We start from the raw sequence: 22829 nt of genomic DNA on the forward strand, positions 1-22829 counted from the left end.
CATTTACCATCCTCTGACCAGTTCCATCCTCTCAAACCATGAACTGACCCTCTCCATCTGCAGAGTATGCAGCATTCAAAGACTTGGCCTCTATTGGTTGACCTGTCATGATATATTGCTTGTTTATTTATGAAGCTCTTTGAGATTTATATTATGAAAAGCGCTCAAAGTTTAATAAATTATTATTATTAAGACTGACTGTGGAAGCAAGTGACGACCCATCGGTTGACACAGAAATCTTTGATCTGTCACACACTAAAAACCATCTCATAAGAGATGAAAGACCAAGTTGGATCAAATGTTTTTATTCCAGTTGGAGAAAAAAAAAGGTTTTGCCCTATTTCAATAAGTCTTCCACAATAGTGCATAAGTAAGTAAAGAGAGAAAAACATCTACATAGATGGCATCAAAAAAAGCAGTTGCAAATCAGCTTCATTCTATTAATAATCATATGGAACCCAGACAACATTCGTCCCATTGTTAATGTCCTTCATTCAAACCATATGCTGTTCTGTTTCAACATTACAAGTTAAAAACTAATAGAAATTCAAGTTGAATTCCTGAAAATGGCTCTTCATCAAGGCAGCATCTTCGCTGACATCCTCCCTTTTCCCAGGGTGGCTCTGAAACAGATAGCTAGTGTGGCCAGTCACACTTCCAGGGCTGTGACTTGGGGGCTTTAAGACATTTTCCTAACTTTTCACATCCTGGAGGGGCCCAGTTCTGTTAGTGAAAGAACCCACAGAAAACATTTTCTTATACATTCATTCACCTGAGCTGAACATGATTTACATTATGTTCTCCAAGCAAACCACATGGGGGAGCTGATGCTACACATCTCACATTGATGTACAAACAGTGCTTTAGCAATGAGCATACACAGCAATGTTTCTTTTTAGCTGTTTTGTAAAAACCAAAACCAATGAGACAAACACTCCCTAATTTTTCCAAAAGCATCTAAAGTCCACAAAACATTGCTGGGACAAAAGGTCCAAGAATCACACTGCTGTGTTTTTCCAAAATAACAATAAGAGATTATCTATTATTTTACAAACAAAGGGAAATAAGATAACTCTGGTAAACAAATCTGAAATTGTGTCCACAACGTTTACTGAAAGAATTCAGCGTTATGAAAGATAGAGGAAATGAGAAAAGGTGTCACTACAGCAAGCACTTCGTCGATTTATTTTCTAAAATAATTTTCTTTGAGAAAGAACACAGAGATGTTAACACCGAAAACAAAAGCCACAGAACAATAATATGACATAAAATGGATCATGTATCATATTTTTAAAACTGGTTTCACATGGGGAATGGACATTCTGTGAAATATTGATCTTACCATGACAGCCATGTCACACATATTGAGCTGGGGCACACCTGGTACCAGACCCTTCTTATGCTTCTCTACCACTGCTGTGATCCGACTCAGTGCATCCTGGTACTCCTTAGTCACAGCACTGCAGAGAAACACACAGACGTAAGTAGTTGTGCAAAACACTCACCACACATACAAACATAAGTCAGGAAATATTGGCATATGGCCACAACATCTAGAATTACAACAGCACAGTAAAGGCATGCAACCACATCTTGTATTCACACATTGACACACACACACACACACACACACACACACACACACACACACACACACACACACACACACACACACACAAATGTCTGAACAAATGCACAAGGCTCTCCAATCAGAGCGTGGTCAAGGACAAACACTCAGTATTTCACTTTCTTCCACACACCACACCAATGGCGTGGTTATACAATTTAACACAGAGAATAGATGTCGGTCACAGCATATAGACAGATGACAGAAGGTCACTGCTCACACAGATGCATATTCACACACAAAACACAGTAGGCCTACAATATAGACCAGTGTAAAACAATCTCTGTATGATTAGTAAAACATTTTCTCAGAAATCGGTTTCATAAATCTGCAGCTTAGTCTGTGCTCTGCAGCCTAAAATGACTATCTATTATCATTGTCTGACACCTGCCTGCCTTTAAACAACTGATATAATCCATAGCGAATGTACACTAATGACTGAAACGCTAGTTTAAAGCCGACAAGCTTAACTCATACGAGAGCCTTTTGATAACAAACACACCTATCAATTCATGCACAAGCGTATACACGCACACACACTGCCCCTTCGGGGCTGCCCTCAGCAGGATGGGCCATGTTTCCCATCCCCTGTCTCTCAATTATTCTTGTTGGACACGGCGGAGCACCTCTGTGCATTATTCTATTCAGTGTGTAAAACGCAGAGGCCCTGAAGTGTTTCAAAGGAACACTGCTCTGTCTGCTCTCAATAGGACCTGTAGGGTTAATGGGCTCTGTGTGTTTGGGGGGCGTGGGCGGTTGGTGGCGCGACACGTGGATAGACAAATATCACCAGTGCAATTACACCCATAATACAGTCGCAAGCAGCACCTGTGCCAGCTCCACCCCCCCCGCCCCTCCCCAAAGCCAGCTCTCTGATTGGCCCCTGGGGAGGGTGTGCGCGTGTGCGAGGTGAAGTGTCAATTAGTATAATAACCCTAGGCCCTGTCCGACTCACACACCACCCCCCCCCTCCCAGAGGGCAGTGGGGCTTCCGCCACACAATAGCACCTGCTCCCCCCTCCCTCAGTCTATGCTAGTCCTATATTCACACCCTCTGCTCTCCCACCTTCACTACTCTACTGCTCCAGAGTTCCCCCAACCCAACTCATCCTTTAGGTCCTTAACAAGGCCATGGCGGTCTAAACTTACCATCTGCTCTCCGCCTTCACTTGCTGGTTATTTCTTATGGTTGTGTGGTGACGCAATACTGTGCAATGACTCAGAATCACAACATACCACGGCCTTGATCATATCTTTAATGAGTAAAGGTTTCTATAGAAACAAGTGTTTCATTTCAGACAAAATTTCACTATGTATGTATTTGAAATCACAAATTCTGCTTCATGGACCAAAGACAATATCTTGATCAAAATGAAGATTTCAATACCATCCTATCTGTTTCTCTGCTCTGTATTGATCACTGTGATTCGTTTTCAGATAACTTGTGAAGCTGCTTTATCTCACTAAATATTAGAACCATACATCAGAGCCAGACCAAACGTAGTCTGCAACACAGGCGGCTGGTGGCACCTTAATTGGGGAGAACGGGCAAATAGTAATGGCTGGAACGGAATCATGGAATGGTATCAAACATGGTGGTTTCCATGTGTTTGATTCCATTCCATTCACTCCATTCCAGCCATTGTTATGAGCCGTTCCCCCTCTCAGCAGCTTCGTGTGGTGTGCAAAGTGTACGCTCAGCCCTTTTTGAGTTAAGACTATTCTTTGTCTATGTATTGAGCACCCTAACCCTAAAAATATATAGATATAAACATGTTTATTTCTCTCCTCCCTCTCCACAAATAAAGAAAACCCCAGTCAGCACAGCCTCATTATCATTACTAGAACCCTTAGCTCACTGGTGTTAAAGAAAAAACTGGAATAATAATAATAACGCTGCATGCAAATGAACTCTTTTGATTTATAATGCATGACACCCAGGGGGAAGGCGGCATTGCTCAGGTGTGTCACTACACTCTGATTAGTGATTCATAACCCCACTGGTAGAGCGAACCCACACACACAGGCAGGCATCAAGCAGAGGGAATTGAAGAGACAATCAAATACCTCAGCCCTTTCTCCTCCTCCTGTGGAAATTGAGCAATTCGGGTGAAGACTATTGATTGGGGGCTGAAGTGGTTGTCGGCAGCAGATGAGGCCAGAGTGTGCAGGGCTGCCTGCTACATTAGCCCGAGGCAGGCTGGGACTTAAGTGCTCAGCACAGGGTGACGAGGGCCCAGGGGAAGTGAGCCGGAGCAGCAAGAGGCAGGGCTAAGTCCAGTCCCACTGGGACACAGGCAGGGAGAACTGGGCTGTCTTACTATACACTGGACCCAGTCAGCCACACCTTCCCACTGATCTATTAACCACAGGAGTCATGTACCACACCAATAGAAGAGGACCAATCAGAACAATTTCATGTGCTCATGTACATGTGTACAGTCTGAAAATTCACTGACAATCGGAAGAATCTAAATCTAAATGTCTCACAGCGGTAGAATGCTGATCTCTGTGTGCTTGTGATGGTCTTGTTATTGTACATCAATGAGAAACACAAAATATGAAATATCCAAACTCCGAAATGAATGGAAAAGCATCTTCTGTATTCCCCTGGATTCCTGCAGCAGGTCTCTAGTGAGTGTGTCCATGTATCCTAAGAGGCTGGGACAGTGGAGCGACTGCCTGGGCAGCGTGTGTTACTGCTGTAGTATCAGCCTGCCACACAACTGAAGGTATGTGTGCAGACAGGCCCTACATCATCTTAAGTGGCTCTTTAGGTGCAGACAGAGATTAATGATGGCCAGCCGGTCCAGCTGGGTGCCCAAGGAGCACATGGCCAGCAGCCTGCCTGACACACAGACAGGAGAGAGGGAAACAGAGAGAGGGAGGAGGTGGGAGGGATGGCAGTGGGGGTAGAGGGTGTCTGGGTATCATTACTGGGGCTGGAGAGATGGGGCTGGAATATTGTGACCTCACAGACCACCCCAATGACCCCCACCCACTTGGAGAGGGGAGAGGGGACGCAGGGTCCTCTCTCCAGGTGCCAAACCAGCTCCTCCTCTCCAGAACTCTGGGACACGACCAAATAAATGCTTCAATGCATTCAACAAAACACTGCTATAGATTTTTCTGTTTTTAATTATGCGGAATGAATAGAAGAGAGCCGAGATGAGATGGGCTGATCAAAAACAACATGAATGTTTAATTATTCCATCTCCCTTCAAGTGAAAAAAGGAGTGTGGGAGAGATTAGGAGGAGAGAGTGATAAAGTGAGAGAGGAAGAGAGAGAGAGAGAGAAAGAGAGAGAGAGAGATGGTAAGGGAGGGAGCCAGCCAGAGGGTGTGAAACAGCCTGGGGGACAGGAGCTAATCCGAATGAAGAAAACATTAAGGAGAATGAAGACGGATCAGAGAGAAAGCTAGATAATAGGAAATTGTATTCCCTCATCAAATCATTATGAAAACTATATGAATGTGTCAGGCTTTTGTTCATCTATGAGTGTCTTTGCCGATAAAAAAAGTGAAGTAAAAAATAATAATGCCTCTTTTGTACTCGAGGCCATTTTTGTCCACATTTTTACACCATCATTACCATCACTATTCTAAATCAAAACGAACGCAACGTCCAACTTTTTTTCTTTACACAATTTTAACTATAGATACGGGGTCATGTTCGATTGAACACAAAAGTCTATTAAACAGCACTCTCGATTTTTACAAGAACAATTTGTCTTGCAATATTAACTTCTGGCAGTGGGTCTGAGGCAAGAAAGCGAGCTAAAAGAGCTTTAAAGAGCTATTTGCAATCACAAAGAATAGCGTTTAATCAGCCAGTCTGGGGCTGCACAGATCAATCTTCAGTCCTCACCGCGCCTCTTTCCCACAACTGGATCAGTATTGACCCTATAGATCCTGTCCACCAACATCCCACAACCCCCCCCTCCTCCTCCTCCTCCTCCTCCTCTGCTCTTGTCTTCTCTTATTTAACCAGAGGCCTGCTGTTTGCTGAGCTGTGTGCAGATTGGCTGGCCAACACCAAACCCGGTCTATATTTCCCTTGCCTTTCACTTTACGTTCAGTCCAATCGAACAGTACACCAGGGAATCTTTGTTTGTTTTAGTGAGCACTCACCTGATAGGGTATTTCTCCCCGGGGTCCCGCCCCAGGTGGAAGATGAGTGGCTGCATGGTGTGTTCCTGTTGGGTGTGGGTGGTCACGCCTGCCACCTCTTGGCCTGGACAGAAGTTAATGCCCTGTTAGAGTGGACACATACATACACAATATATCTTTAGCTCCTAAACGCCCACTTCATAGAGGACAATGGAGACTGTGGTGGTAACAGATAACCTACTTCAACTGACCCTGAGAAAGTGCCCTTGAAAAGAAAATGCAATTAAAAAGACAAAATGGATGGCAAGATGCATTGTGCATTGTCAATGATGACCACCTACAGACTGACCCAATCACTGCACACCTGACCCTGATGCCGTCTCTGTTTGAAGATATGGAGGAATCTGTGCAAGGGAGCTGAGTGTAGATGTGTACAGTACATGGTGTATAGTGTGTGTGACTATATCTGTTTAGTATATAGTATCATGTCTTTCTCACCTCAAACCTGTCAACGTGTTCTCTCTGCCCTGGGGCTACGGTATGCCTGTGACTGTTACCTACAGTTGAAGTCGGATGTTTACATACACCTGAGCCAAATACATTTAAACTCAGTTTTTCACAATTCCTGACATTTAATCATAGTACAAATTCCTTGTCTTAGGTCAGTTAGGATCACCACTTTATTTTAAGAATGTGAAATGTCAGAATAATAGTAGAGAGAATAATTTCTTTCAGCTTGTATTTCTTTCATCACATTCCCAGTGGGTCAGAAGTTTACACACACTCAATTAATATTTGGTAGCATTGCCTTTAAAATGTTTAACTTGGGTCAAACTTTTCGGGTAGCATTCCACAAGCTTCCCACAATAAGTGGGGTGAATTTTGGCCCATTCCTCCTGACAGAGCTGGTGTAACTAAGTCAGGTTTGTAGGCATCCTTGCACACACACACGCTTTTTCAATTCTGCCTACAAATGTTCAATAGGATTGAGGTCAGGGCTTTGATGGCCACTCCAATACCTTGACTTTGTTGTCCTTAAGCCATTTTGCCACAACTTTGGAACTATGCTTGGGGTCATTGTCCATTTGGATGACCCATTTGCGACCAAGCTTTAACTTCCTGACTGATGTCTTGAGATGTTGTTTCAATATATCCACATAATTTTCTCCTCCTCATCCCATCTACACTGCTCCAAAAAATAAAGGTTACACTAAAATAATACATCCTAGATCTGAATTAATGAAATATTCTTATTAAATACTTTTTTCTTTTCATAGTTGAATGTGCTGACAACAAAATCACACAAAAATTATCAATGGAAATCAAATTTAGCAACCCATGGAGGTCTGGATTTGGAGTCACACTCAAAATTAAAGTGGAAAACCACACTACAGGCTGATCCAACTTTGATGCCAACTCCTGGACAGTCTGTGGTGCGAGACATGATGTCCCAGATGTGCTCAATTGGATTCAGGTCTGGGGAACGGGCCAGTCCGTAGCATCAATGCCTTCCTCTTGCAGGAACTGCTGACACACTCCAGCCACATGAGGTCTAGCATTGTCTTGCATTAGGAGGAACCCAGGGCCAACCGCTCCAGCATATGGTCTCACAAGGGGTCTGAGGATCTCATCTCGGTACCTAATGGCAGCCAGGCTACCTCTGGCGAGCACATGGAGGGCTGTGCGGCCCCCCAAAGAAATGCCACCCCACACCATGACTGACCCACCGCCAAACAGGTCATGCTGGAGGATGTTGCAGGCAGCAGAACGTTCTCCACGGCGTCTCCAGACTCTGTCACGTCGGTCACATGTGCTCAGTGTGAACCTGCTTTCATCTGTGAAGAGCACAGGGCACCAGTGGTGAATTTGCTAATCTTGGTGTTCTCTGGTACATGCCAAACGTCCTGCACGGTGTTGGGCTGTAAGCACAAGCCCCACCTGTGGACGTCGGGCCCTCATACCACCCTCATGGAGTCTGTGCAGACACATGCACATTTGTGGCCTGCTGGAGGTCATTTTGCAGGGCTCTGGCAGTGCTCCTCCTGCTCCTCCTTGCACAAAGGCAGAGGTAGCTGTCCTGCTGTTGGGTTGTTGCCCTCCTACGGTCTCCTCCACGTCTCCTGATGTACTGGCCTGTCTCCTGGTAGGGCCTCCATGCTCTGGACACTATGCTGACAGACACAGCAAACCTTCTTGCCACAGCTCGCATTGATGTGCCATCCTGGATGAGCTGCACTACCTGAGCCACTTGTGTGGGTTGTAGACTCCGTCTCATGCTACCACTAGAGTGAAAGCACCGCCAGCATTCAAAAGTGACCAGAACATCAGCCAGGAAGCATAGGAACTGAGAAGTGGTCTGTGGTCACCACGTGCAGAACCACTCCTTTATAGACCTGTTGTCTATTCCATTTGCACAACAGCATGTAAAATTTATTGTCAATCAGTGTTGCTTCCTAAGTGGACAGTTTGATTTCACAGAAGTGTGATTGACTTGGGAGTTACATTGTGTTGTTTGTGTTCCCTTTATTTTTTTGAGCAGTGTATTTTGTGAAGTATACCAGTCCCTCCTGCAGCAAAGTACCCCCACAACATGATGCTGCCACCCCCGTGCTTCACGGTTGGGATGGTGTTCTTCGACCTGCAAGCGTCCCCCTTTCTCCTCCAAACATAACAATTGTCATTAGGGCCAAACAGTTCCATTGTTGTTTCATCAGACCAGAGGACATTTCCCCTAAAAGTACGATCTTTGTCCCCATGTGCAGTTGCAAACCGTAGTCTGGCTTTTTTAATGGAGGTTTTGGAGCAGTGGCTTCTTCCTTGCTGAGCGGCCTTTCAGGTTATGTCGATATAGGACTCGTTTTACTGTGGATATACAGTTGAAGTCGGAAGTTTACATACACTTAGGTTGGAGTCATTAAAACCCGTTTTTCAATCACTCCACAAATTTCTTGTTTACAAACTATAGTTTTGGCAAGTCAGTTAGGACATCTACTTTGTGCATCACACACATTTTTCCAACTTATAATTCACTGCATCACAATTCCAGTGGGTCCAGCATCTTCACAAGGTCCTTTGCTGTTGTTCTGGGATTGATTTGCAATTTTCGCACCAAAGTACGATCATCTCTAGGAGACAGAACGCGTCTGCTTCCTGAGCGGTATGACGGCTGTGTGGTTCCATGGTGTTTATACTTGCGAACTATTGTTTGTACAGATGAATGTGGTACCTTTAGGCGTTTGGATATTGCTCCCAAGGATGAACCAGACTTGTGGAGGTCTACAATTGTTTTCCTGAGGTCTTGGCTGATTTCTTTGGATTTTCCCATAATGTCAAGCAAAGAGACACAGAGTTTGAAGGTAGGCCTTGAAATACATCCACAGGTACACCTCCAATTGACTCAAATGATGTCAATTAGCCTATCAGAAGCTTCTAAAGCCATGACATCATTTTCTGGAATTTTCCAAGCTGTTTAAAGGCACAGTCAACTCAGTCAACTTGACTCCAACCTGTGTATGTAAACTTCCGACTTTAACTGTATGTGGCTACTCTATCTGCCAGTCAGAATGTGGGGCCATGGCCTGTTACAATTGTCCAGCCGACCCCCAAAAGTGTGCAGGCTTGCTCCCCTATCCCCCCTCTCTGGGGTAGCAGCCTGGCTCTGACAGAGGCTGATTGAGTCACAGCCCCCTCCAGACCCCCTGGGGAGACCTCTCAGGTGCCCTTGTGAGCAACACGACTAATATTGAGAGAGCACTCATCTGTAAGGCACTCTACAGACTCCCCTCTGGGACCACAAGCAGCCTCGCTCAAAGGAGCACAGGCACGAGCACACACCTCACTTCAGTACACTGCATAGCGCACTATGATCCAGACTTGCCCACATAGTGTCCTGAAGCAGTCTCTGTGCATTGGTCTTAGAAATGTAAAAGAGCCTAAATCCCCTTGAACTGTGAGAAAGCCCTTTTAATCTGTATCCAAGAAAAAGACACAGCAGAACTCCATATCTCTCATGGTATTAAGATAGCAGATCGTACAGCAATGTTCTTTTAAAGATGGAGTAAAGTAGCCAGCATTATAAGATGAGGGGAGGAATCTAGGGACATAAAATGGAATGCAAAAGTAGAATTTTGGTTTCATATTTTTCTCAAAGAAAAATATTATATAAAGAGTCATATTAAATGTATGCTACCCACCAAAGACCAGGCCGAGCAGATAACATCAGACACAGACCGTTCCCATTCCCAACACACCATTACCACACCATCCAACAAGAGTGTTTGATGAAATCCACTTAACCCTGTGAAATGTATTTTTTGCACATCACCAAATCTCTTGGATTTTACCAGACAAATCACAGTAGAGCTCATGGCTATTAAGCCATAATTGAATATCAAGTTCAGAAAGACACACCATCCTTGTTTTATTTTTTACTTCACATAAATAGTAAATGCACAACATTACTTACAACTGGTGAGAAAATAGTAAGCTTGAATGATGGATCAACATCTCAGCACAATATTCAGACCCATTTAAAACTGCTTGAAATAAAGAGTGGTTTTTCTGTGTGATGGATGCTCTCGGGTGAGATGTGAAGGTCTAGGGCCATTGTAAAGCTCTGAATGCATGCTGCCCATTCTGGTGAAGAACCGACACATTAACTCTCAGAGTCACAGCTTTGGAGACCCAGAGCCACCCCTTCAAACCATCTTTTGCTCGCAGACACACACATTCATGGACACACGCACACATACCAATCGATAGGCAACACACAGGCAATCAGACGCCATTATTTGTGAAGTTCCACTCCAGTTCACATGAGCTGATAAAGGAGGCTGCTATTGATTCAGCGGCCCTCTAGGAGAGAGCAATTTAAGCAACCGATGGGGCATAATGCAAACTTGCACGTTTGAAACAGAGGTTTCTGAGGGAGAGGAGCAGGACATATTTTAAAGGGTGCCTCGAGAAGGAGAGAACACATTCTTACTTCTCAGGGCACAGGAGGGGAGAGCAGGATACTCAGCAGGAGGGGAGAGCAGGATACTCAGCAGGAGGGGAGAGCAGGATACTCAGCAGGAGGGGAGAGCAGGATACTCAGCAGGAGGGGAGAGCAGGATACTCAGCAGGAGGGGAGAGCAGGATACTCAGCAGGAGGGGAGAGCAGGATACTCAGCAGGAGGGGAGAGCAGGATACTCAGCAGGAGGGGAGAGCAGGATACTCAGCAGGAGGGGAGAACACTCCACCAGCGACAGCCAGTTCTGATGAATGATAGTACTTTGGTGAAGTGGGGTGTCCTCATTAATATTCATTAGCCACTGATGTACACAACAGCCACTTGATGAGCTGTTTTCAAGATAACACTGACTACCAAATGTGTGTTTTTATAGAGCACTGTGGATGGCTTGCTGAGGATGTGGGGATGAAAGAGAGAGAGACAATGAGAGATAATCTACAGTCAGAGAGAGAGCGAGAGAGCGAAATACACACTACAGTCAATAAGAGGGACTCACCTGGTTAAACTCCTCCCACGAGTTGCTCCACGTCCAATAGTGGGCCTTGTAAGGCCCAACCCTGACTGCCATCATCTCATTGCCGCGGTAATAGAAGATGGGCCTGTTGGGTGTGAAATGGGATTGGTGACTGCTGGATTCCTGTGATAAGCAGCAGCCCTCTCTCAGCTCCAGAACCCCCCCTCCCCCTGTGCTGCAGTGCCTGGCCCTCCCTCGCAGGCTCGCGCCCCACCACCACACTGCCATGGCTCATCCCATTATGTGCTTGGTGGAACACCTTATCCACCAGGGTGGTCCCTCTCCCTGGGCACCAGCCAGCAGCCTCCTTACAGGGGGTACCGCCGCCGCTGCTCTCCCAAAGCCTACATCCGCCCGCCCATCTTACAGCAGGGGCACAAACTCCCAAAGTACCGTGACCAGCAGAGGGCATAGCTGACCTCATAGCCAAATCCTAACTTCAGACTTGCATGTGATGAAACTCTTATTGAGTGGTCCATGATTTTGCTGGTCAAAGTTCAAGTTATGTGTACCGACCAAGTTAGGAGGGCAAGTATACAAACAGTATACAGAACACATCATATTCATCACCTTATCTTACATGAATGAATCCCGCTGACAGGGCCATTTAAGCCTCTTTCAGCTGTGAGTTCTAACCTGTTGATGAGTGTGTTGTTATGGAGGACAGGGCTGAGGTCCAGGCCATCTATGAGCCTGTCATCTGGAACACTGAGGCCTGCCACAGACAGACTGGTGCTGAACAGATCCATCACAGTCCCCAGCTGTTGGCTCACCTGGAGATGGGAGAAAGAGTCTTTGTATTGAACCGTAACACATTGGAATTCAAATCCAGATAGAATCACATTGTCTATGGGTGCTGACATGAAAGTTTAACAGCGATTGTTGCAGGAAGTTAGATGGCTTGCATGGGCATCCATACGTACCAGATCGATGCACAAACTGATCAATTTCATTACAAATACTAAAACTTTGTTCCCCAAATTACAACACTTTATTTGCTTTAATCAATTAATATTCTGTCAAAATGCTTGAGCGTCTCCTCCAAAGATGTGGTGAGTGTCCATGTCAGGACCGTGAACAGCGAAACGCGGCAGCCTTGTGAAGCGCAGTGATCAGAGCAAGGCTGGGGAGCAGAGAGAACTTCTCAGAGCAGAGTGATTCACACTACTGGGAGGCTGTGATACACCAGAAGCCTGCAGAGACACCAAGGGATCCCTCTCCATGCATGAAACCCAACACGACAGCACAATGGCCAACAGTGTGCACGCGCCCCCTATGAAAGCCCACCATTTCAGCGTATTGGGTGGAGTGGAGGTGGGGGGGGGGGTCCTGATGATGCATTTCTTCAGTCTCCTCTATAATCTGCGCTCGCAGGTTTATTATAAACCTCACAAACGCCTCTGTAAATTAGGAGAAAAGGGGGAGTGAGGAGAAAGAGAGAAGATGAGGCCCGGGCGAGTGCTAGCTATTTTATCTCCCTTCCACAGTCCCTGTGAAAAGCTTTATTTTATTTATAAACTTTGAACTATTTTCAGATAAAATGCAATTTTTTCACTGTCATCCTTGATCTTCCATTCCATTCTCTCCTGAGCAGCCCTTTGAGGGAGACGGCACGCTCACAATCAGATAGTGCTATCAGCCCAGAGCAGCTGCGCCGCCATGCTCCTATCAGCTGCCTGCACACACTACCAAAATGATTTCCTTTTTCTCCCGCAGCCACTGCACCAGCCAGAAAGGGCCCCGCAACACATTCCGTTATCTGCACTCTCACGCTTAACACACACACACGATGTAAAAAAACAAAACAAGAGAAACTAAAAAGGATAATTAATGAAGTTGACTACCAGGTAGCACAGACAACCCTAAATCCTCAACCAAAAAAAAGCTATCCATTTAAAAAAAAAAAAAAAGTCTAAATAGTTGAGACACCATTTCATTATCACCCATTTATTTCCATTTACACTTTTCTCTTGTATATTTCTTTCTGTATTTACTCTTTTTGTCTGCCTTTTGTCTGTGTGGTTCTTGGTTAAACCCTGGTGGTAGTTATCTGACGTGGCAGACCTGCTATCCCTGTCTTACGCACTCAGGCTCCGTGTCTCCCAGCTGATAAACACAACAAAAGGGATTGTGACGGTGGCAGCAGCAGCAGCGTTGGGGGGGGGGGGGGGAAGCCCTCCCTTTTCCCCCCTCCATCCCAGCCAGCCAGCCTCATCCCAACGCGGCCCCTCAGTCACCAGGGGAATGTGAACCTGTGCCCGGCTCCCGCCGCCAACCCCATCTCTCTCATTCCAACACATCTCCCAAAACCCGCTCTGTCCCTCAATATTAATAACAACTAACACTTTCATTAGTGCTACGTGCAGTACAGTCACGATGGCATGCTAGATTTATCTACACACGGATTAACTGTTTTTGTTACTTCAATCTATCAAATCACTGTGCAATAAGACTGTGGCGTTCACACGGATTGTAGTAATCGAGTCCTCTTCCTCTGTCGAAGATTATTTTAATGAGTGTGAGAATGTTAGAAGATAACTTTACCTAGCCTAACCTGAAACTGGACCAACCAAACCTATGACTCCTATCAGTGTGTCAGCTTCGTCAATGATGAGTTGATATGATATATGTATAACAGCTGTAGTTTTTTACCTGAAAACACATTTCATCTGAAACGATTTAGAGTAGGCCTTGTTAATGTTTGCTGGTCCCCGTACCAACAATCCACCTAATAAAAGCGATGTGGCATGTGTGGCCTTCCATTATGCACAGCGTTTATGTTCGGGGCTTATGAAACTGTTCAATGTGCCGATGAACAGAGAGATTTCAGCACCGCACAAAGCAACAGAGGGGGAAATCATCTCTTTGGCCATCCTCCCCAACAGCAGGGAGATGAAACGAAACCCATACAACAAAGCTGCTTTGTCAAAGGAGCTAGTCCCATGTATTCCTGCCCAATCCACAGAATAAAGCCACAGATGGCTTTCGGCAGGGTTCCCCAACTGGCGGCTCGCGGGCCAAATGTATTATTATATAATTTTTTATTGTTGAACATAAAAAGACTAAAAAACAAAAACAAATCAGCTCCAAGTGATTTTTAATTTTGGAAATCTATAGGAGTATTCCCACGCACAATAGAGAGATGTATGAGATCGTATACAAAATGTAAGCAAGGTTTGAAATTATTATGTTTTAGTCAAATATTATATATTTTTGGGCTTCTTGCGGTCAATTTGCCATCTAGAAATGATTTGAAATTATGTTCCGGCCCCCTGACCATCCTCTCAAGACAAAATCGTCCTGCGGCTGAATCTAGTCGATGATCCCTGTTCATCAGCATAACAGCGGTGCCTCATTCACAATACTCTGTTCTCAGAAGTGTTTCATCTGCAGTAATTTCTCTAGTTAACCAACCAGCAGGTGCTACAGACAAACGTACATAGAGGTTGGGCTGTCATGGCACTGCACCAGCACACCAAAGGCCCTGCATACAAAACTCTCCCTACCTCCCTGGCACTGCCATCTTTTCCAGAAGCAACCCTGTAGAGCACTGCAACGGGTGCACCCTTCCCTCTCTTCTCCCAACCACCCCTTTACTTCTCTTTTTTCCTGTCCTTTATCCTGTGCGCCTGGCATATTCAGATACAGAAGCCCTCATTACAGCTCAATCCAACCTCAGCAAACACACAAACAGATTAGCCGCTTAAGATGCTCCCAATCCCCCTCTCCCTCGCCACTCTGCAGCGCTATCAGGCCACAGCACACCCCTCCGATATGAGCCGGGGGCAGGGCTTACTTCAGCCTACAGACTGCTTCCTCCGCTCGCTCCTCCAGAAAAAAATCCCTCTGCGCCACAGCCCCGTGTCACAGCTGCCCCTAATACAATTAAAAGTCATTTGCAGAACGCACAGGCTTAGCGGATCAGGGGGAAAGTCTTCCTCACAGGCTCACAGAGGAGGAAGACAGGAAAGGGGGGGTAAGAAGATGAACCTTGCCACCTCAAAAAAGTATTTGACAAAAGTCCACACTTGCACACACATACACACCCACACGCGCGGACACCCACACGCGCGGACACCCACACATTCAAACGAACAAAAAATGGTGTGTTTGTGTTTGCAATGCCAGCACCTGAGGAGAGATGAGGTGTGATGATGTTGAGGACATTGATACACAATCGAAAGAAAGAACTACAATGATATGAGAGAGACGATTACTGAAATGACTAATTGTAATTACTTTCTAATGTGGTACCTGCTTGAAAACCCAGCTGCTTACAGACATATAGCAATTCAGTGTCTCACAGCTGTGTGTAAATACCAGGAGATGCTCCCCAACTCCAGACAAGTAGAACACCTAGAACCTGGAGATGTTCCAGACAGGTAGAACAGAGAGAAAGCGAGTTCTCACCGTGCCTGCTGGGATGTGTCCAGGCCACCAGGCGATGGCAGGTTCCCTCATTCCACCCTCAAACGTAGTTTCTTTCCCACAGAGAAATGGGCCGTTACTGCCACCTCAGGGGACAGAAACACATCACTCACACGCTAAGCACCATGATAAAAGAGATTACTAAAACAACTTACTTTAAACACAACTGAAAGGAGCCCCAAACAAAGAAAATACCCACACATACTACTCATAGACATAAGAGTACATTACTCACATCTATCCATACAGGCATGTATACAAGAACTGAAAGAAAGAAGCATGGAATTGCATTTGTTGGTATCAAGAGTTGAGAGATGTTGTGCAGATCTTACTCTGCTTGGGGCCGGACATCACTGCGGCCCCGTTGTCCGAGGTGAAGAACACAAAGGTGTCCTTGTCGATGCCCAGAGCACGCAGCCAGGCCAGCATCTGCCCAACACTGTAGTCCAGCTCCATCACTGCATCACCGTACCTGCAGTACGCACACAAGTCATTCAAACTACAGTATGTCTGGAACTTCAAATGCACAATCCCAACTCACCATAGACAGACAGACAGGTATGTGTAGGCACTAGGGCTAGGCAAACCCATCAACCAAGCTACATTATTCTAGAAAACATGGCGGTAAATTAGGTATTTACTAAAAATCATTTGATATTTAGCAACAAGAGTTTTCACACAAAAAACAGGGACTAAAAGCCTGTTGGAAAAAAATGGAAAAGCATTCCATCTCAGTGTGAGCCACCTATCCCAGGCACCTGGCTAACACTTTTCATCTCTGATCCATTTCTCTGTCAACAAAAACCTCATTTGGCATTCTGAAGAAATGCCTGCTTAGTGAGGCCTGAGTATTCACAGAGACTGAGAGGAATACTAAGTGACCTGAACCCAGACGAGCAACACATCCATTCACCCTCACCACTACCACAGAGGGGCAAAGGGGTGTGAAAAATCGACATTTAATTGACAATATCCTCAGAGCAGGAAACAGGTTTTTTCTTCTCTTCATTATTACAATATTTTTCTCATTTCGATTTTGAATCTTCATGTTGATACTGTGATTCTGTTCTTCCAAGTGGCATCTAATTCCGCTCACGTTTCCAGGTGTGAGATGAGAGATTGATCACCAAGTAGAATACGCAGTGGCTCATGCTAATGACTTTCCCCACCCCGTAACACTGCTGCAGGCACAGCTCATCCACTTCACACATTCACAAAGCCCCTAAATCAATGGCCTAAGACCCAGAGATTCAAGCAGAGTTTTAAAACAACAAGCCTGTTTGCTAAACATTGTACAAAAACAGAAATACTGTACCGGGGTAGAAAATCGTCAAGAGAAATGTACTAATTAGGTCCTATAATAGCCAGATCAACAAAGCCAGCAATGATACAGGTTAATAACCAAGAGAGTGTCCAAACTCTCTGCTCTGGGAGAAACTCTCCATGATTTGTCAGCAACACATCACATGTCTCTGTATAAGATTTTGCAGCTAAGTGTCATTTTCTAGATATGGCTTTATTATTGACATTTTATGATTGTAGCTTCAAGTGTTGTGATCGTACCGCCCCCTCTGGCTCTTCCCCAGGAACCGTTTTGAAGCGTAGACCGGAGCATGCGTAGCATCCGCTGCCCAGTAGAGAAAAAATGGCCGCTGGGCCATGTTTTGGTGAAATATGAAGTCAAGGCCCTCCTGGAAGGAAAGAAATTAGATTATAGTCTGCTATCAGACCAGACACCATCCAGAAAATTCACTACAAAACTGACAGAGAACAGTAGTGTAATGGGAAGATTTAAGATGAATAAAGTTCATATTCAGTGAAAAGTAATTAACACAATGCTTAGCATATTATCATTTTCCCCTTTATATAATACACATGATTTCCAGTGTTCTATTTGGGACAATAATTTATGTATGGGTTGATGGGTCACTAGACTTGATAGTGAATGTTATGGATTGTTCTCATAACTGTTCATGGTGATTGGCGCCAGACTGGAGGTACAAGGACAGAAGATATGGATTGTCATTATATTCTCTGACACTGTGCGATTCTGTAGCAGCTGATGTTGTGACCTCCTACCTGCCTCTCGGTGTTTACAGAACATTGGTGCTGTGAGATTAGAATATAAAAGGGCAGGTAGGGCATGCTTAGAGAAGGGCAATGCTTAGAGAAGGCCAGTTAGACATTTTCTCCGCTTCTGTGCTGGAGTCGTCTCCCTGTGGTAACTGGTAATTCAATTGGATTGATTTTGACTGACTTTATCAATGACTGGTCTCCTTTTCCTTCACCTGGAAATTCCTACAACAAGTAGTATTTGTAAGGAAGAACTGGGACAGACATCTGCCACTCAATCACTTTACCTCCAAGTAGATTTGTGTAAGGTTAGATTCCCCAGTTTTCTTATCGATCCCAAACTCCTCATAGTATCTAGAAAACAAATGTAGGTCATTAGTTTCCGTGTCATCTACATAAGTACAATAGTTATTCGTTTTCAATAGGACTCACACACAACACTATTTAATAAACAATCAGTTTTATTCCAAAAACCCAGCAGTAGACTTTGAGAAGCCCGTCCTCCCAGGCTGTGATTAGAGGGAAGTTTAGAGAAGCAGATTTGAGAAGTCTCTGAAGAGCAGGGGAACTGTTATGAGATAGTACTGAAGCGTGGAACAGTAGACGCAGCAGCGCCCGCCGTCTCTCTCATGCTCGGGCTGTTCCAGGTGTCCTCACACACCGCCAACGCAACCTGCCGTCTCCTGGGTGCGTGTGTGTGCGTCTGTCCAGGCTCAGGCACGCTATGCTGATTAAACCCACGGCTAAGCGCAAAAAGCACCCGCCTGCTAGCGCCAATGACCCCGAATACACATATGGCTGTTTTGGGGAAAACAAATGGGCGGAAAATGGAATACACAAGCGCAGCTGGTACAGAGAAGAGTAAAAAAAACTATCCTCATTCAGAGGAGCCAAACACTGAAAGAGTCCGGGAGAGAGGATTTTTATGTTTTCTGTTCTGTGTGAGTGAGTGAGAGTAGGAGTGTGTGCAGGGTGTGTGTGTATACCTTCCCACCATCTGAGAGTTGTTATAGACCGGGACATTAGGCCTGTCGCTGCTGTTGTAGGGACCGAAGTGGCAGTTTGGAGCACCAAACCATTCATCAAAACCATGCTCCAGAGGTAGGTGGTGAGCTCTGTGGCCAAGATGCCTTAGGCCAGGACAAATGATGGGGGAAGGAGAAACACAGAATTAGAATTGTCACTATTGTTACCACTTCAAATTAGATCAAAATGAATGGTGCCCACCACTTGCCGATGATCTTGTTGACGTAACCCTTCTTCTTCAGTATCTGTGGTAATAGAATTTCATCCCTTGAGATCCCTCCTACTATCTCCTGGGGTGTGTAGGCTGCAAAGGTCAGGGGTGACATTCATTTGTGTGGCAAAGCAGCAAGGAACATATAACTCAAAAGAGAGAGTTAGAGCTCACCATTCCTGGCATGGGCATTGGTGGTATAGAATCCATTCCTAACTGGTAATCGTCCTGTCAGAAGTGAAGCTCTTGCTAAGAGGATAAGATAAGAGACATCAAAATCATGTTTTGATAAACAATTGAAATGATCAGCTGAATGCGTAGTTAAAGTGGGAGAGGCTGCATGTGATTTTACATAAAGTTCCACAGTATATAACTAGTTAGATCCGGGTTAAGCAAGCATTTTATCAAGAAGCAGTGTGGCTTGGCAGGGTCGTGTTTCGGAAAACAGATGGCTCTCGACCTTCGCCTCTCCCGAGTACGTACGGGAGTTGCAGCGATGGTATAAGACTATCACTACCAATTGGATATCACGAAATCAGGGAGAAAAAAAGGGGGTAAAAAAATGTAATAAAGAAATAAAGGGAAAAAATAACAAAAATAATAATAAATAAAAAAGTATGTGCAAAGCTGTCATCAAAGCAAAGGGTGGCTACTTTTAAGAATCTAAAATATATTTTGATTTGTTTAATACTTTTTTGGTTACTACATGATTCCATGTGTGTTGTTTCATAGTTTTAATGTCTTCACTATTATTCTACGATGTAGAAAATAGTAAAAATTAAGAAAAACACTTGAATGAGTAGGTGTGTCCAAACTTTTGACTGGTACTGTATGTATGAACCAAGTTGAGCTTTGCATTTGGGTTTTGCGTCAGGCTATATTTTCAAATAAAAATATATACACTACCGTTCAAAAGATTGGGGTCACTTAGAATTGTCCTTGTTTTTTTAAAAGAAAATCACATTTTTCATCCATTAAAATAACATAACATTGATCAGAAATGCAGTGTAGACATTGTTAATGTTGTAAATGACTATTGCAGCTGGAAACGGCTGATTTTTAATGGAAAATCTACATTGGTGTACAGAGGCCCATTATCAGCAACCATCACTCCTGTGTTCCAATGGCACATTGTGTTAACTAATCCAAACTGATCATTTTAAAAGGCTAATAGATCATTAGAAAACCCTTTTGCAGTTATGTTAACACAGCTGAAAACTGTTGTCCTGATTAATGAAGCAATACAACTAGCCTTCTTTAGGTTAGTTGAGTATCTGGAGCATCAGCATTTGTGGGTTTGATTACAGGCTCATAATGGCCAGAAACAAAGACCATTCTTCTGAAACTCGTCAGTCTATTATTGTTTTGAGAAATGAAGGCTATTCCATGCGAGAAATTAGCAAGAAACTGAAGATCTCGTACAACGCTGTGTACTTCACCCTTTACAGAACAGCGCGAACTGGCCCTAACCAGAATAGAGAGAGGAGTGAGAGGCCCCGGGGCACAACTGAGAAAGCAGACAAGTACAATTGAGTGTCTAGTTTTAGAAACAGACGCCTCACAAGTCATCAACTGGCAGCTTCATTAAATAGTACCCGCAAAACACCAGTCTCAATGTCAACAGTTAAGAGGCAACTTCGGGATGTTGGCCTTCTAGGCAGAGTTCCTCTGTCCAGTGTCTGTGTTCTTTTGCCCATCTTAATCTGTTATTTTTATTGGCCAGTCTGAGATATGGCTTTTTCTTTGCAACTCTGCCTAGAAGGCTAGCATCCCGGAGTCGCATCTTCACTGTTGATGATGAGACTGGTGGTTTGCGGGTACTATTTAATAAAGCTGCCAGTTGAGGACTTGTGAGGCATCTGTTTCTCAAACTAGACACTCAATTGTACTTGTCCTCTTGCTCAGTTGTGCACCGGGGCCTCCCACTCGTCTTTCCATTCTGTTTAGAGTCTGTGTACGCTGCTCTGTGAAGGGTGAAGTACACAGCGTTGTACGAGATCTTCAGTTTCTTGGCAATTTATCGCATGGAATAGCCTTCATTTCTCAGAAGAATAATAGACTGACGAGTTTCAGAAGAAAGATATTTGTTTCTGGCCATTATGAGCCTGTAATCGAACCCACAAATGCTGATGCTCCAGATATTCAACTAGTCTAAAGAAGGTCAGTTTTATTGCTTCTTTAATCAGGACAACAGTTTTCAGCTCTGCTAACATACTTGCAAAAGGGTTTTCTAGTGATCAAATAGCTTTTTTAAATGATAAACATGGATTAGCTAACACAATGTGCCATTGGAACACAGGAGTGATGGTTGCTGATAATGGGCCTCTGTACGCCTATGTAGATATTCCATTAAAAAGCAGCCATTTCCAGCTACAATAGTCATTTACAACATTAACAATGTCTACACTGCATTTCTGATCAATTTGATGTTATTTTAATGGACAAAAAATATGCTTTTCTTTTAATAAAACAAACAAGGACAATTCTAAGTGACCCCAAACGTTTGAACGGTAGTGTATATAGGAGCTCACCCTGGATATTGTGATTAAGCCACGTACCATTTCAGTATATGATTACATTTCTAATTAAGATTCAGTGGCTGAATCCTCTAATACCCTCTCCGTGGCGTTAATTCAAATAGCCAGGTATGATGCAGTTGGCTTCCTTCAGGCACTCACATCACACACACATATGAGATAAGCAATTGATTAGGTCTTATTTGCTTAAATATTAATTAGAAAAAAGAAAAGGGTCGATCTATTTTGCATAACACGTTTATTCAAATTCCCAAATTAGGTATAATTAGCATATTTCAATAGTGTATTATCCCTATTAGCATAATGAGTCTTCTCCCCTCTATCACCCAGACACACACAGCTTAGGCTTCTGATGTATGCGTCACATTGTTTCAAAAGGTTTTAGAAGGATGCATGCACCTACCACCAACCTCTCACCCAAATCCCACTTAATCACAGTGACGTTACCATCACTGCAACTATTCCTCTTCAATGACAATCACAATATTATTGAATTGTCATCATTGATTGTTGCACTGACAGTCAGGTTCTTATGCATGTGGTGCCAATTCCTATCCAGAATTGGTACCACACTAGCTATTCAGACATTGAATACCTTATGTCTTTATAATCAGTGTAATATGTTTTTTTTATATCTATGAATTGAAGAATTGGGATTTTAATAAAGTATGACATGTATGTAGCTGACACTCACATGGAGAGCAGAGGGGGTTAGCTGTGTAGAAGTTGGGGAACAGCATCCCCTGGGCTGCCATGGAGTCAAGGTTTGGGGTCTCCTTGGAGGGCTGGCCAAACACTCCCAAATCTCCCCAGCCCATCTAAAAACATTAGAGGAACAAGCTGTCAAATGTTAGTCGATCATTATGCTATGATAAGCAGCCTTTACATTAGAACACAACATCTCAAATAGAGTTGCAGAGAAATGGTTAACATTTCCTGACAGAGACCAAAGTAACACTCCCCAAACTAAAAATGCATCAACATCTTACGTCATCCATAAGAATAATGATAATGTTCGGAGTCGACTTGTTTGAAGGAGTATCTGCCCAAAAACAACATATTAAACTACAAAACAATATCAAAGTTTGAATTAGACAGACATCCATTGCAGAAAGCAAGACGAAGAAAGCGATGAGGAAGTGTCACATGATAACACATTCAGGAAGCACATGACGATTTCTCATTGTTTGCTTTCACGAGCTTTTTTAGCGCAACACTTGCGCATATTCAAGTGGGTTTAGCTGACTTTACTACCCGATGTTGACACGCTTAAAAACACAAGTCCCGTTATT

General features: G+C 44.1%; 1 protein-coding gene across 5 annotated transcripts; it reads right to left on the reverse strand.

The window, feature by feature from the left end:
• Nucleotides 1–289: 289 nt before the first annotated feature.
• On the reverse strand, nucleotides 290–22829 carry galns (galactosamine (N-acetyl)-6-sulfatase). 5 transcript variants are annotated; one of them, XM_035736638.2, is made up of 14 exons: nucleotides 22527–22829; nucleotides 22232–22355; nucleotides 19175–19249; nucleotides 18991–19093; nucleotides 18750–18893; nucleotides 18051–18117; nucleotides 17254–17381; nucleotides 16023–16162; nucleotides 15673–15776; nucleotides 11899–12035; nucleotides 11245–11347; nucleotides 5758–5879; nucleotides 1343–1460; nucleotides 290–723 (listed from the first exon to the last, which is right to left on the reverse strand). In XM_035736638.2, exons 1-14 carry the CDS (start codon nucleotides 22641–22643, stop codon nucleotides 637–639), a joined length of 1569 nt encoding a protein of 522 aa, XP_035592531.1. In that variant the 5' UTR covers nucleotides 22644–22829; the 3' UTR covers nucleotides 290–636. The 5 variants fall into 5 exon arrangements, 4 of the variants coding, with proteins under 4 accessions (XP_035592531.1, XP_035592545.1, XP_035592539.2 ...); XR_004820528.2 differs by lacking the exon at nucleotides 290–723 and having other exon boundaries at nucleotides 1375–1460; nucleotides 5758–5860; XM_035736652.2 differs by lacking the exons at nucleotides 290–723; nucleotides 1343–1460; nucleotides 5758–5879 and adding an exon at nucleotides 10137–10371.

Source organism: Oncorhynchus keta, chromosome 14 (genome assembly GCF_023373465.1).
Source record: "Oncorhynchus keta strain PuntledgeMale-10-30-2019 chromosome 14, Oket_V2, whole genome shotgun sequence".
Classification (NCBI taxonomy): domain Eukaryota; kingdom Metazoa; phylum Chordata; class Actinopteri; order Salmoniformes; family Salmonidae; genus Oncorhynchus; species Oncorhynchus keta.

Coding starts and splice junctions, on each gene's coding strand:
- galns (XM_035736638.2), bottom strand. CDS start 22,643: ATGGATGTCTGTCTAATTCAAACTTTGATATTGTTTTGTAGTTTAATA. Junction 16,163..17,253: donor GGGAAGAGCCAGAGGGGGCG/GTACGATCACAA, acceptor TGCGTACTGCAG/GTACGGTGATGCAGTGATGG. Junction 5,880..11,244: donor CGTGGGAGGAGTTTAACCAG/GTGAGTCCCTCT, acceptor CCACTCTAACAG/GGCATTAACTTCTGTCCAGG.